The 16570-nt window shown below is 40.0% G+C and overlaps 1 protein-coding gene across 1 annotated transcript in view; it reads right to left on the reverse strand.

Annotated features, from left to right (window-relative positions):
- Positions 1-16570, reverse strand: part of ITGA5 (integrin subunit alpha 5) — an 805866-nt gene that overhangs the window by 704176 nt on the left and 85120 nt on the right. The window contains exon 2 of the mRNA XM_044083969.1: positions 943-1085. Coding sequence (XP_043939904.1) covers positions 943-1085 — 143 coding nt within the window. The remainder of the gene's footprint in view (positions 1-942; positions 1086-16570) is intronic.

The following is a 16570-nucleotide window of genomic DNA, read 5'->3' on the forward strand; positions in this document are numbered from 1 at the left end:
TTTGCAGGTAGACATTGCCTTCCTGCCTCTTATGACCAAAAACTTGTATGTACTATGTCACAGATAACTGCATGGTATGTTTGTATTATATTATACACAGATTTTTCCTCGCACAACTGCACATCCATTTTCAGCTCTTCTGAGTACCACAGTTATAAGTCCTCAGTTTTAACAGGCACCACATTCACTCAAAAGAGCTAACTTGCTTTATCCATAATGCTTTGCTACTACATTTAAAACTCATAAGATACATCCCATGACATCATTCTGACAGTAGATGCATTTAAAGGAATGGCAAGACGAGAGGGGAAAGTAACATTAACTTAAATGTTTGTGTTCTAAATGGCAAATGAAAATACACCATTACTGGACAGTCTCTGATGTATGCCTAAATTGCTTAAGTAACCATGAACGCATTTGTTTTGATTATGTAGAGATATTCTGCTATACTGAATCAAGTCCTACTAGATGGAAAGTGACAGAAATCAAGGAAACTAACCAGACACAACATATCCTTTAAAAACATGCACAGTGATGGTAATATCATATTTTGCTATCACAGCACTGCTGCAGATGTTCTAGGCTCACCAGATTTAACTGCGAAGACAAAAAATGCTAATCACTCCAAGGAGTTTTAATTAATTAAGGTTCTGTGCACCTATAACTATGCCAACATCTTAAAATTTTACCTCACCATGATCAAGTTTAAATCAACCTCCTCTGTCTGGAATGTATAGTACCTAGGATTTAAAAATGGGAAACAAAACAAAGAATGCTGAGAATATAACAGATGACTACAAGTGCTCCATGATAGAAGGTATTTGCAAGATAAAAGTTGCATAAAATTCCCTGAAGAGACCATTAACAAGGAACTACTTCCATAAAGACAAGCTAAACTACAGGTGTCCACACTCAGACATCATTAACACCTTCCAGAGCTACCTGATGAGTTGAATTTGATCTGCTGGCAGCTGCTCTCATTTAGATTACTATTTTGGCTCCAAGAACAGTAATGCACTGCACCACCTTCAAAGATGTCTGGCTGGGAGGTATTATCTTTTGGGGCGCCAATCAGAAGACCAACCCTGAAATTAAATGAGAAACAGTAATAGATTAGTTTTATGGCACAAAAATGTAAGCAAATCTGTGTATTCATGCAATATGCTCTACAACTACAGTACTGTAAAGAATCAGATTCCTTCACCGTTCTTTGGCAACTAATGGGTATTTTTGTGTACAGTCCACATCGCTGGATAATAGACGACAGTGGTTATAAACGCAACCTAAATCTAATTTCTAGTACCTTTTCATGTTCCCAGTTTGGCTTGTTAAATGTTAATCTTATTTACTGCAGTGCTGTACCATCAATGGAACTGATGCAACTAGTTTGCAAGTGTGCTGCCTCCAGCAAACATCTGATATATCCACAAGGTCTGCTCAAATAAAGTGCAGCTCTATGCAAAAAGACTCAAATCACCCTAGGTCATCCCCAAAAGCTGAGCACTTGTATCTAGTTTGCATTACGCACTTAAAGAAATAAAAAACACAATCAGATGGAGAAAGAAGATGGAAGAGAAGTAAGGAAAAGTTCAGTTTGGCAACTTAAATATATTTGCAAATGTTATGAGTGTGGTCAGATCTCTATTTTTGGTTGAATCCAACATCTGGTCAGAACTGTGAACTTCACCACCATGACCGGGCTGATGTCCCCCTACCACAGATATCTTCACATATCTTGTATACAAGCAGCATCTGCACATGCCATCTTTGTTCCTTTCTTACTCCCAAACACGACAATGCCATACCCATCAGGATTTGTTAGTTTGGCTTAACTCAGAGGGATGGCATATAAAACCTCCTTAGGGAACCTAAACAAAAACTTAAGGAGAGCAAAGTAGTGCAGTGACTAGGGTGGTGGAGGGATGTATGGCTACTTACCCTGACTTTTCATTGTTCCACTACAATACAATAGACAGAGAGGGGAAACAGACTGCATAAGTAGCCACTTTAACATCTATAATTATGACAAGGTGCCTACACAACTGCAATGTATTCTTCTTGGGTAAATGTTGTAATCACAAAACTAGTAGAAAGTTTACAAAAGGCTTTTCCAATCAAAGTAGTAGTTTGGTTCAGTGCTAAAAATTTAGTACTGTATTGTGTCTTCCAAGATAGGGAAGGCAAGTCCAGCTCTAGATCAAACATTAAAATCTGTATAGTATTCAGGAAAATGTGTGAAGAGGACTGAACGGTTACATCTTTGATGTCCAGGGCCCTATGACTTTTCAGGAAGGCAGTAAAGTTGAAGTGCCTTTGTGGAGTCCAACCTCTTCCTGGAAGGACTCGCCCTGTAAAAGCTAAAAATCAAACTGGATTGCATACTGCATCATCATTTAAAACCCTTGCCTTTATTTCCACAAAGGCGACAGACTATCTAGTTTCCAATAGTACAATAAACCACCACTACTCATTTGTTAACCAGGTACACCTGCTGAACAAAAAAAATCCCTTTTCAGGAGTAATCTGGGAACAATATTGCTCAAAGGGAAAATCAAGCCCTATCCCACAGAATCTAAAACTCACAACCCTAAACCTTTGCGCCTGCCATCAGGTCATTAATTACCTCTGCAAATCCTGTGAGTGCAGGACACTTCTAGTTTTCTTCTGCCTTTATTCTGGAGATTAGAGAAGGTGAACATCTTGGTTCAGAACAGGGATTAGAACACAGGGTCACCATCATAAAGTGACTACGCAAAAGGTAGTTTGCACCCGATGTATTGTTGTACAGAAAGCCTCTCAGGAGGCGATGGGCATCAGAAACACAATTTTCCAGGTAAGGAATTTCAGATGTGCAGAATAAAGCTATTAAAAAAAAAAAAAAAAAAAAAGGAGACAGCCATGTTATTTACTCTAACAAAACTGAGGTCTCAAGATGGGGCAGTTCTCCTTTGAAGCTTCAGGTAGCATATGCCCTTTAAAATGCTTATGTGGAGAACTATCTTTTCTAGCTGATCTCTCTGTTTAAGTCTGGGAATCTACATTACCTCTAAAACAATGGAGTGGGAGGGTACCTTCAGCAGTATCACTTTCAGAAAAGTACAGGTAGCTGCCATGTGACCAATGTGAAGAAATAAATAGCATTACAAGACCACATCTAAATAAATACAACCCTTTACCAAAGGCAACAATGGATCTACTACACAAAGACAAGGACAAGACCACTTCCTGATATCCACCCGATAGAAAAGAAATCCAGCCAATAGGATAACATTTATGGCAGAATCTGATCAATCACCAGGCAAAAGTTAATATTGCCCTGCTCAAAGTAGTTAAACTTCCAGGCCTATATTTGCTTATTTTTTTTAATACAAAGATAGTAAACAGAGTGCTCAGATGGGCAATGGCTACTTAACTGCATACACTTACTCTAAGAAGTCTGCTGGTTTGTAGACATTAAGTGGCATTTTTCTGCCTTCTTTCAAACACATGAAACCACTAATTAACTGCAACACAAAAGGGAGGTAACAGAAGTTGAAAATCTTACAAGGTGCACATTAACAGAAACGGATGGCAATGACTTGGGAGGGAGTGATTTCAAGACCAAGTTACAATTGCTGCTACCTAGCTGGTAAAATATTTCACGTTTTCTAAGGTTGAAACTATACATGACAAACTTGAAGCAAATTTTAAATTTAGCAGCTAAATATTTTTTTTAAACTTTGTATATAGAAGCACTAACCAAAATATAGAAGTAGTTTCATTATGGAAAAGAAATAATAAAAGACACATGAGAGGAAAGAAAAATCCTACTTGGTATAAATCAAGAGTTTAAAAAACAGGAACAGGCTGGCTCCGAAACAGGAATAATGCTAGTCTGTTCAGAGTACATACATGCCTTCCTCTGGCAAGACTTCACAACTGGAGTCTTCTAAAGGGAAAGTGTAGACAGGAGGGGAAAAATTCCTAATGATAAATTATCAGAGAGAATCATCCACCCCACAGAACAAAGGCCTAGCTTATCTTTTAAAGAAGAATAAAAAACATTCCATTACGAGGAATTCCAAAGAGAAGTGAGACGGGACCAGTGATTCTGCACTTCAAATGTTTTGAAGCAATACTCCGCCAAATAACAGGATTGCAATCAGGCCACAGCAAGGCTGTGGCTGGCACCATCAAAATCACTCTACAGATCTGCATATTGTCACAGTCTCTAGACACCAAGGAAGCCTAGCAACAATATATTTGCTCATTTTTTCCCCTCATGGAAGGATAAGGTAATGTCTTTTACAATCCCACTAACATGTACCCTTAATTGGCAAGTACTAGGTTATCTGCCCTTGAGCTACTTTAAACCTAGCCAGTTTCACTTTTTGTGCTGAAATTAACCTATCCTATTAGGGCTAAGCAAGGTGGATAATTACCCCTTATTCCATCTGCCACCAGAAGCCTGAGGCACGTATTACCAAATAAAATCTGTTTATATGCAAAAGTTGCAGAACAAAATCAGCAACTGTCTTTTTTTTTAACCACCAATTGACAAAGTGTTGAAGAAATGAATCTTGTAGTGTCAAGGGCACAACAGGTAACAGCACTTGCCTTTGATGCAGAAGGCTGTGGGTTCTATTCCAATGTCAGGTAGCTTGCTTGCAATGCAGCATAATGGGGTGCTGCACTCAAGAGAGTGTGTTGTCCTTTGGAGAAGATGTTAAATCGAGATCCCATCTGCCTTAAGATGGTGGTAGTTCAGATGGATATAAAAGGTCCAACAGCATCCATTGATAATAGTGGGACTAACCCGGTCAGCAAAGGATAAATATGTAAATAAATTATACACTAATGCACTGCTGTTCAAGGGAAAACCAATAATTCCAGGAAACAGAACATCCAGGAAAACTGTAAAGCACATGGCATGGAAAAATATTCTCTAATTTCTAGAGCATGGAAAAAAATATTCTCCGATTTCTAGGAATCGAAAACTTTGGAAGAATGGTATTTAACTATAGGAAAGAACATTTTATAAGCTTGATGACCTTCCAGTCCATTGCAGTTTAAGGTCTCATACACAGTTAGCTTATACACTCAAGACTGACTAAAAATGAAAAGCAAAAGTATTGTGCGGGAACCCAAAGAAGGGCTGGAATCCCCCCTCCCCCCATTACTGCTGTGCCACCGAAATTACTTAGAGTACGTGAAGGTAGAGAGACAATTTAACTTGTGAACAAATAAATTAGTGTGTTCACAGCTTGCCATGCAGATTACTCATATGTGCTGACTGAAGAACAAAAATGTACAAAGAAGTTTGAAGGGGGGGGGTGTCCAATACCCCTAAGCATGCCTGGGTAGGTGGAATTGGTTGCTTTACTGTAACTGCTGAGATACTTTGGTTTAGTTGGGAGTTTGGTGGTAACAATAATTCGGGGTTACACCAAGTCACATTACTAAATGCTAAACTACCTTCACACATACATTAAAATAAAGTATTTTTGTAAATTGGAAGTTTATTCAATTATCAGGCCAATCTAGACCAGTTCACTGTGTTCAGAGTACTGGACTATTCTCCTTTTACCAAAACTAAAATTTAAAAAAGTTATCTTTACATTAGGCTAGTCTCCATTCTATACTGCTGACAGGATATTTTATGACCTCCCTGAGGTGTTCCTCATAATATGTTGGTTTTCTGGTAAATCTTTGGGAAATCATGGAGGATGGAAGTCAGAAAATGACATACATTTGAGTTTAAGACTTCTTGCCCTTCAGAAAATTCATGCTAATGAATCCCATTAGTCTATCAACTTTCTAAGTTTGTAAGCAGTACTTAAAACTGTCCCATTTTGGGCCTTTGATCCCCCATTATTTATGGTTTTGTCCATATTTCTTGCTCTAAGAAGTACTCACCCCCAACTCCCTTCAACACACACACCCCTTTGCTTCATCCACAATGCCAGTGGAGGCAAGCAGTCATTAGGGAGTGGGCTATAGTCCTTGCCAGAAACCATCTTCCTTTTTCCGGTCATAAGTAATGGAAACTACAAATGCATTCTTAAGCCAACTGCTTTTTTTTTCCTTGAAGGAAGCAGAGAGAAAGCTCTCCCAATTAAGGGTTTAAGTCAACCACTATGGATGACATCATCCCCATCACGGTGTCATTAGCCCACTACCATGGCAGGCTTTTTAGCATCTTCAGGCATCTGTTCATAAAGGACATGCTAAGTATACTTACAGGGCAAAACATGATCACATTCAGGCTGTGAACTGCAATAAGCCACTGCATAACGTTTCCCACTCAATGTCATGAAGGGGGAAAAGACCATCAGTTCTGCTTGGGTTAAAAAAAAAAGAAAAAAAGGTCGTATCACCATCATCTTTGGCCACCTTCTGCCAAACACTAGGGGGAGTGAGTTCATTTGCATGAGAGCTATTTACCCCTCCCCCTTTGCCAAGGGTTACTTTAAGTTTTATGCTTTAGAATTTGGATAAAAGAGGTCCATCGACCCATCTGAACAGAACAAATTACTCATTTAAATTTAAAAAGGATGGGTGAACATGATATATACAGGCACTGTGAGGGACTTGACCTAAACAAAGACATTATGTAGAGGACACATGCTAGCCTATCACAAGGAAACTTTTAAAACTGGTGGATATACAGAAAGGCAAAGAGCACCTAGACCCAGACCCAAAAGAGAAGGGGAAAATGCTGTCAGAAGGTGTGAAGAACACCCAAATATCACAGTACAGGTGATTGTAGAAATGGATTAAGATCTCTGAATATTAAAAATCAAGAAAAAATACATGTACCAATAAAGCTTAGAGCCAATTCCTCCCACGTGAAACATTTGAAGTGGGGAAAAGACCTTTAGGAGGGTTGCAGGAACAAATATATTATCTGCTGACCAACCTGACATTGTTATATCTTCTCTAGACTGATGGCTCCAATGTCTCAGTCACAGCCCACATATTTTTAAGAATGGGCAAGTAAGCCACAGTATGTAAAGAAACCCAAGTAAAGTGCAGAGAAAAAGCATGCAACTATACAAGCAACTTGTAGTTAGGACCATTTCCACAGTGTAAATATATGTACATTTGCAGTTATTCTAGTCTCCAGCGTTCTCCCAGTGAAGAACACCAGTTTCCAAAAAATAAATAAATAAATAAAATGCATTCATCCTCACTAGAAAGCATTACTGGAACTGCACACATTCATCAAAAGTATCTCTAAAATCCCATCTGCATTCATACACATGAAAGCAATGAATTTCTAAACCAGAGAGCTACTTACAACTTTGCATCTTTTTAAAAATTAATATAGAGGTTTTCCTGATGTCTGTAATTACAGCAATCATTTTAGTAGACTGCTACAAATACTACCCATACAGAGCACATACATTTAATCACAATTTGAAACCTCTGAGAATTTCTAAAGGGGGCTGCTAATGCTAACAAACCCTTGTATCTATATTGTAAAACCTACCATTTTACAAAATGACTTTTCTTGGCAAATGCATATGCAGACTTAGGCATGGTGAGGACCACTTCTGCGAAGAGGCCAAACCTTTCAGCATGGTCATAGCAAAATCATAAAAAAGATCAACTAGTGTGACTCCTTAAAACAAAACATGAACAAAGTGCTCGTACGAGTAAATATTGCCACACACTGATATTAGGCAAGTGATCACAGGAGTTATAAAATGCCTAGCAATATAAAAGACAACCTTCACTAACATTCCAAAATAGTGCAGGCTGTACATGACAAAGGTGTAAATTTCTGTCTACCTGTCATAAGCATCCTTAAAGGCACACAAAATAGTACTTCGCTTCACCTGTACAGGTATTCCATAAACTGGGAATACATTGAATTAAGAACCTATCCCTCCAGTGAGTCTTTTTTATTTGGTATAGATTTAGATCCCCAACATGAGAGTTTGTAAAGCCACTGTTTTTTTTTTTTTTTTTTTTTTTTTTTTTAAAAGAAACAGTATGTGACATAGGACTGGGTCTTTCATGGCTGGAAAAGTGAGAACAGGTCGTCTGGGAGTAGGCTGCAGGTTACTTAGTATAAAAGCTGTGCTAATTTATCAGGATTTGTTAAAGGATTTAAGAACTTTAATTTTTTGGCTAAATCTTTTGGGCCTTTCCAGCAGAGTGATATCCTTGGTTTTGTAAATATCAAAGGGGCAATTACATTCTGTGATGGGTCTGACAAGAAAAAAGTACACATTCAAGCACAAGAATCATGTTAACACTGCGGACTCTCGAGAAAAACAAAAAGTGAAAAATTCTGGAGCAGCTACTTTGCAATTAAAAACCTGAAAAAAAAAATCTGGCCAAATTTACAAAAAGCTGAGACTACCAGCAAAGAAATAAACATCAGCAACAGGAACAAATGAATGCAAGAGTTCCCGTTCAGAAACGGGCCTCATTTTTCATAGGAAGTCTGAACACTCCACAAGATGCCTTGCAGTAAGCAGAAAACAGGAAACAAAATATAGTAAAAAGCAGTACACAATGGACCCAGAGTTAGAACAAACTACAACCTTAAAATACTCATTACAGCACAAACTGTAGACCTAAATGTCACCTACTTTTTTTTGGGGGGGGGGGGGGTTTAAGTTGTAGACTTCTGCTGTAACCCAACCAAGGTAAGAATTGGAATGGTCACTGCAATGGTTTTAACTCATTTTGAACTTTTAAGTAGGCTGGCTGGCATTTTACTTTAGTACATGGTCAAGTCTGCAGCTCAATGTACTTTTCAAATTTCTATAGTCAGACTGCAGCTGGAAAGGTCATTTTAAGGTTCGGCTCTTCCATCACTTCTGTTGGATACAATTTATGACTTTCAGCCTGTAAAATGTCCAAAAGTTAAGATTTCTTTAACGGAGAGAAATGTGATAAACTGAGAAAATGGAAAAATGCTGCTACAAACGAGTTCTCAGTTTGATTTCCAGAACCAAAACTTGCTCCATTTCTAAAAGCAAGTTATTATGAGGGTTTGCCTCCCCCAATACTAGAGTGGAGGAGCAGCATTCCCCATACACCTGCAACTAAACTTTAAATCGAAGACTGCAGTACCAAGGAATAATGGGATTTCTATCTCGGTGAAGAAATTAGACCACACACACACAGACACACACAGACACACACAGACACACACACAGACACACACACAGACACACACACAGACACACACACAGACACACACACAGACACACACACAGACACACACACAGACACACACACAGACACACACACAGACACACACAGACACACACACAGACACACACACACACACACACACACACACACACACAGACACACAGACACACAGACACACAGACACACAGACACACACACACTATAGCACTTTTGAGTGCTGAATGCTTTTTTTTTTTTGCACATGTTTCTGAAGCCCCCCCCCCCCCCAAGTGACCCACGAGTACATGCACGTATTTGTCCAAGGGTTTTTTTTTCCAATTTGGGTTTATGAAGATCTTTCAATTGTATAACGTAACTTTTGACCAACATGTGTCCATTGTTCAAGTCCTTCTATATTACACAGCTTATAAACAAAGGGACTGTATCTGGATCTAGGGATGACATTGCCCCTCCTTTACTCACCCCTCATTAGGCCGAGTCATTGAGCAGAATGCCCCTTCAGCAAGTGTCTATCCAGACACATCCAACAACTAACACCCACAGAAAGACCATACGGAAAGGATACAATGCCTAAACGTGTCCTACAGGGACCAACTCAAAGCCCTGCCATTATACTCTATATACTACAGACTGCCAAAAAAGGTGACCCGTTTCTGGCATGAAAGGCAATCCTCTGACCCATTACTGATGGATTTACTGCACATCAGCAAGTCAAATCATAATCAACAGAGCAGTTTGGAGAGATGGGGATATATCAGAGTTTCACAGCTCTAGAATAGATTCCCCATTCACAAAAGTTCCTCCCTGTCCATATTCAACAGCAACTTAGATTTATGGATGGGAAACGGAAAACATTTACCCCAGGAATGCCCCCTGTAATATTACTGGACAGAGGCAGCTCCTAAAGGCTTGATCCCATGCATGGATCCACTCCAATTACCTATGGTACAATCCCAGTGACTCTATTTAGGGGATGATGGCATGGGCAGGGCCAATCTATAACCAAATGATACAAGTCATTTTGAGCACAAAAAGGGAATTGGCAATCATGGTCTTGAAAGTACCACTTGGCTACCATTTTCTTGCCTTACCTGCTCATTACACTGCCACCAAGCCAGATGTGCGAACTGCTGAAAGCAACAATGCCATTTGAGTATTGTTCAAAAAAAAAAAAATTCTGTACATGCATCTATGGTTTTTCCGATATTTATGCTCCGAAAATAATGCTTCAAACTTATGCACCCCCCCCCCCCCAGGGACCAGTTTTCTTTTCAACTTATTCTTCCTTTTCTATGTCCATTAATTTGTCATCCTGGTCCCTTGCCTAGGTTCAATCACTCCCAGTTTCAGTGTTGCTTTTTGTTTCCCTTTCCTTGTTGCCTACTGGTCATCATTGCTCCCAGGGTCCAGACGCATTCACGTCACAAGGGTCAGAGCTAGTTGTGGAAGGCAGTCTTTCAGAAAGCAATCAGGTTTTCATCTGGCATGATCCCTTTCTGCAATAGCCAACAGCATGCTCAGACACAAAGGCCTGCAATGCCTTCAAACATCCTGCACACATTCACAGCGAGATCATGACACAACAGGAACATGGCAAAGCTAATTGCATGCGTCTAGCTCATGTGCCGCATGCAGTACAAATTTCTTTCAGATGGTGCCAGCACTGAGGCAAGCCACACCACTCAATTCCCCTGGGATGACAAATTTCAGGTTATTTACATCCACCATCTCATAAGTTCCTCTCCAGCACCTGGGCCACCAGAGTACCTAGGCTGCAGTGTCAGGCCTTCGACCTTTTACACCACAGGGCCAGACACTAACTAGTATAGCTACAATTACAATATCCTTGTAAATCACAAAGCCACATTACCCCTCTTTCCTCCCTCACCCATTTTTAATCAATCACAATTTCCTACTTTATTACATATCCTTCCCACTGCCTGGTATTGCCTTTTCTTACTTGGCATACCAAACTTCCTCTAGCAGCCAAGTACACCTTGTGCTCAATTTTTTTTTTAAACACTATATGCATTCTGAACTCCTCCTTCACATTGCAGGACACACTTTATTCACTTGTACTCTTAAGTGAAACACCAGAGTTACAGGCAATGTGAACAGCATGAATTTTTGATGCATATCTTGTACACTGGCTGCAACAAGCTGCTATTGTTTTTGCTTAGATTGTATTAATATGAAGCATATCAAAGTAAAATTTGCCACGTACTACTGTATGCAGAGATACCCTCATCACCCTACATCACTTAAAAAGACCTAGTAAGCAAATCAGGGGATAAATGAATTTGTATACAATTGTGACAGTTCTAGATCATGTCTGCGGATTGTCTTCCTAAGCCTCCAGAAGAGATTCATCCAGCTGGGTATCCTAGGTAAGATTAATATTTTTATCAAATTAGGTAAGAAGCAGCATTACAGATAACGGTGCAAATTTTGTTTTACCATCTATATATATTAAAGGCACTGCTCCTACATCTATAACCCCCACCCCCACCCACAAAACAGACACATGCATTGCTATAGGCATACTTACTACCTGTTGTGTAGAGTATCAGCTATGTGCATGTTCTCAATGTAAAACAATGTATTTATTGTAGGTAATAAATACACACACACACACACACACACACACACACACACACACACACACACACACACACACACACACACACACACACACACACACACCTTAGCTCTACACATTTGCACAAACTCACCCATGCACCCAACCACACACTTTTTTGTTTTGTTATTGTTAACAGGCATAGGAGTTTATATAAACACATACAATTGTTTGTGCAGGTTTGTGGGTTCCCACAAGGACAACCTTCACTCTCAGGGTACAGTCTTCTGCTACCAGAAACAGAGCATTTTGAGAACAGAAATGGTTACTATACATCAGCAAATCAGCAAAGGAAAAAAAAAAAGTCTGCATGCATTCTGTAAAATGCCTTACACATACACAAGGTACTTATACAAAGGCTGATTTAACCCAGGCCCCATCACCTGTGCCAGCTCTTCAATGTCACAATACCACATAATGAGCGTACCAGGAGCAAGCTTTTAAACAAAGTCTGTTCTCAGATTACCCAAACAAGCCCCACGACTAACAATGTCTTATGAGGTCGGAAAGGCATTTGTCCACATTTACTAGTAAGTATGAGAAAAGAAAGGCTGTAATTCAAGCCACGACTGAAGCCACAGTCGGGTTTTCTGCTATTCCCACTAGATCAAGAATCTGCAGCCATTACCTCACTAACATTATCTAATTATTTTCATGCAGACTGCTCTGGCATTTGAAAATCAAAAGCAGGAAGTGCACTGAATTTCCTGCTCCAGCCCATGCGGTTAACCTCTGCACAGTAGAACCTCCAAAACAAATGGGATTCTTTCAGCTTAGACGTTGCAACTAGATAACTATTTGTGCACGTTCGTTTCACATCAGACAAAAGTGAAGACGTGTAAACAGCATGATCATACTTCGAAAGATAAAATATGGAAAGTGGATATAGACCTCCTTCCAAGGAACTCCTAGGGACACGACACAAAGGAGAGGAAAAAAAAGACAAAACTGAAAACTAAGAAATCCGCCAGCATCAGTTGCCATCTGTGGAATAAAAGCACCCCCCCCCCCAACACACAAGCAACATGCACGCCTTTGCCAGTTACTATCAGAAGGATGCTTTCAAGGAATAGTTTCCTTCAAAGGCGGGAAAATTGTCCTCATCACATGGACCAACTCCTATGGCAGCATTTCTTTACATATGTGATATCACTTTCACTCCTCTTATGACCCAGTCAACATAGCATTTTGATAAAAAACAATCATTCCATTACTCAATGGGAATCGATACTCCTGACACACACTTTTACATTCTGCTCCATTTTTTAGCCTTCTTCAGCCTGGAGTTAGTGTAGACAGCTCTCCTTACACTTATTCACAATAAAGTCATCCAGTGAATTAAGACCGCTGCAGCAAACAAATGCAACACCAGATGTGAACCTGTCTAGAAGCTTGGGATTCAGTTAACTCCACATCTCCTACTGCAACTGAAAATCAGAGTTGCGGCTAGTGACTTAATGACAGCTACAGATACGACAATTCAAAATAATACTTGTACAGCCCAACTGCTGGTGCAAAAGATACAGTGATGCTGTACTCATGCCCTCATCAATAGAATGGAGCTCATTCTAGGAACTAAAATATTCACAAGAGTGAAGCCAAAACTATAGCACTACCCAGCCGTTTTATGAACTTAACAGATAGGCATTTCATTCCATATGGTCATACTCGTACTGCTAATGGGGTGGTAACAGCGCAAACAACTTCACCCAGCTGCAGTAGCGGCTCAAGGATTCAGTGACCAATTCATGTCAGTTTTCGGCAAGGAAACATACAGCTGCCATCTCTACTTAGTTGCTCATAGGTTGGTACTAGGCTATCAAGCCCTAGGGCCTATACAAGCCTAGCCATAACAATTCCCTGGCCATTTCTTCCCACACTATTTACTTCCCTAGACCCCTGTCTAGCAGGGCGACTGACGTGATCCCCGGGGTGAATATAGGTTCATAGGTTGGTACTACTCTAGCACTGCTGATTGGCAATATTAACTTCTCAAAATGGCCAACAATAAACCAAGGCATTTTCTTAACATCCGGTTGCCATTTCTGGAAATCTCTAATCTTCCCAAATACAAGATAAGGCAATATTACCTGAAACGGAAGTATACATTTGGAAAAATGGCCTTTATCAGTTGTTCAAGCAATCAGTATCTGGCTTATCTGAAAAACTATTACCATACAAGAAAGGTTTGCAAAAGAAAATTTGAACATTTTAGGCCTGTGAAAATAAAACTCATTTTTGTAATCCTGAATTATTCTGTAGTGAAAAAAGTTAAGATTGGCTTCTCTATAGAAAACTTGCTCTGAAATCTCTTAACAATTTAACTTTTGACACATCAAGAAGTCATGCCTATGCATTTTAAACTACTATCACAAATCTGTGGTGTGGTGCACACAGGGCATGCCCACTTCAAAAAAAAAAAAAAAATCTTTACAAAAGATATATACAGTGGAGGTAAATTATAATTAAACCTGAAAATATTCTCGGGGGAAAAAAAAGCTCATTTACCACAAGGCTAGAGCTGTTATATAAGTGGGCCTCCTCCCTTCAACTCCTATGGCTAAAGCTGCAGGAATTAGGACCTTTCAGCAATCCAACATTTCCTAGGCTGTGTACACAATGTCATATCAGACAAGATGAGGATTTTACAAAATGTGGACCCCACTCACACACACACACTGACTGCTTCCTCTGTAACTCGCGGATTCCTAGAGAGTAGAACCCAGAGTCAGAGAGAAAAAAAAAGAAAAAGGAGAAAGAACAGAAAGAAAAGGGGGGTGTTGATGTAGTTGAAGAGCAGAGTTACAGGAAATGGAAATGTTTGGTGATAAGCTGCAACCAATATCATCTTGGTGAGATATACCTGACAAAAGGTACAGAAGATGGTCCTTGTTGGTCTCGAACTGTACTTGTTTTATTTGTTGAAGAAGCTCCAAAGAGCACTACTGATGCAGCCAATATGATGTCATAACTTTCAGAAGCTTTGCCTTCTCTATGACTTCCTTCAAAGTAAAGGTGAGTTGGGGGGTACACAGGAATCAAGTTGATCATTTGGGTGCTAGAGCACCCCAACCCTCAGGAGTAAATAGCTAGCATAACTTGGGAGATAGAGCATACTGCAGCTGAAAATTTACTACATACTGGATTATTCCCAGGCACTGAAAATATTCCGCCCTTATCGCATTACATGTTACCAAGGCTCCCTGCACACAAATGCACTGCAACCACAGGCATGAACACCCTGGGGGCTGAAGTTATATCAAATATCAGGGTCTATTAACAATTACCGGCATCCATCAACTTTGGAGGCAGATACCACCCCTGCCCTGCTGGTTAATTTTTGTATAGATAGGCATCCTGGAAGGGGGGGGGGGGTGAATGTGGACAGACTATTGGAAAGGCTTCTTTTGAGACTAATGTTTAAGCCAGTGTTCCATTTAAGAAACCTAAGTGCCCTTTACCTTTTTCTGGCACAGAATAATCCAACAGGCTTTCTGGACTAGTGGAACATCTGTAGGTTTTTTTTTTGTTTTTTTTTTTTTTTTTTTAAATACATTTAGGACTTCTGCCTATGTTGTTCTGCTCTAATGAGGTGGGAAGTCAAGTAGACTTGTAGGAAGTGGATCTTGGGGCAAAAAGAAAAAGGTACCCACAACCCCATAATATAGCTATCTTTACCCTTCTGTCTGTGATGATGGCAACAGAGAGGTACAAATGACTCTCCATTGACTATAATGGAAAGCAAAGTACCCGGGTTTCTGCTGACATAATGCAGTTACCCACAGACAGGCAAGACCCTTGGGTATAGCCCCTCCCAATTGCTCTGGTTATGCTGTTCTTTCTGTACTACAAAGAGTTTGCTGCTACACGTCTAAACACATCTGAAGTGTTTTTCTGTATCCTGGAGAACATTCCTTAATAAAAGTTCAACAGTTTTTGCTCTCCTAGTCCATTTTCTCCACATGTGCACTCACTTCAGACCCAAATGAAGCTCTCCTAGTCCATTTTCTCCACATGTGCACTCACGTCAGACCCAAATGAAGCTCTCCTAGTCCATTTTCTCCACATGTGCACTCACTTCAGACCCAAATGAAGCTCATCCATTGAATGGAGCATTCATTTTTCTCTCCTGGCACATTTTTTCCACATGAACATTCACTTCAAACTCAAATAAATCCAGCCTATAGAATGGGGCATTCATAAAGCTCACACCTGGGTGTCTTGACAAAATTCACTCTGAGCAAAGTATGCCAGCAAACAGGAATGCTGGGTGCTACAGCTTTAGCAGAACCTTTAGTGGTGTTACAGGCCACTCACTTGGATAAATTAGTCACAGCAGAATAATTGGCAACTGGTACTTCAGCTTCCCCTTTAGTACAAGACACCTGGGCAATGCAGAGCATCATTTTATCTAAAATCTCATAATGTGAAAGTCCAACACAAAGGTCACACAGTTTACACAAGTACATAATGCTACATTTTCTCGGAGGGCAGTAGTTTTCCAAAGCAGACATCCAGCATGGCCTTATCTGCAGAAAGGTCTGCAGATAGCCACAGCTAACATCAAAAAGTATCCGCTTGGATAAAAGTCTCTAACACAATCCACTTTTTTGGTAACTGGGGTACTGAAGTCTCCCACTCTACAGCTTTCATTACCCCATGAATGACTGCAGTTCTGAGGGTGCAGCTAGAAGGGATGCTCTGACAAAATACAGGGTTTCTGCAGCATCTGCTCTGACAAGGAGAGAAGGGCATGTTGACAAGCCCCCTGTCTAATGC

The sequence above is a fragment of the Protopterus annectens genome, chromosome 9.part0 (genome assembly GCF_019279795.1).
Source record: "Protopterus annectens isolate FY-2018-M chromosome 9.part0, PAN1.0, whole genome shotgun sequence".
Taxonomy (NCBI): domain Eukaryota; kingdom Metazoa; phylum Chordata; order Ceratodontiformes; family Protopteridae; genus Protopterus; species Protopterus annectens.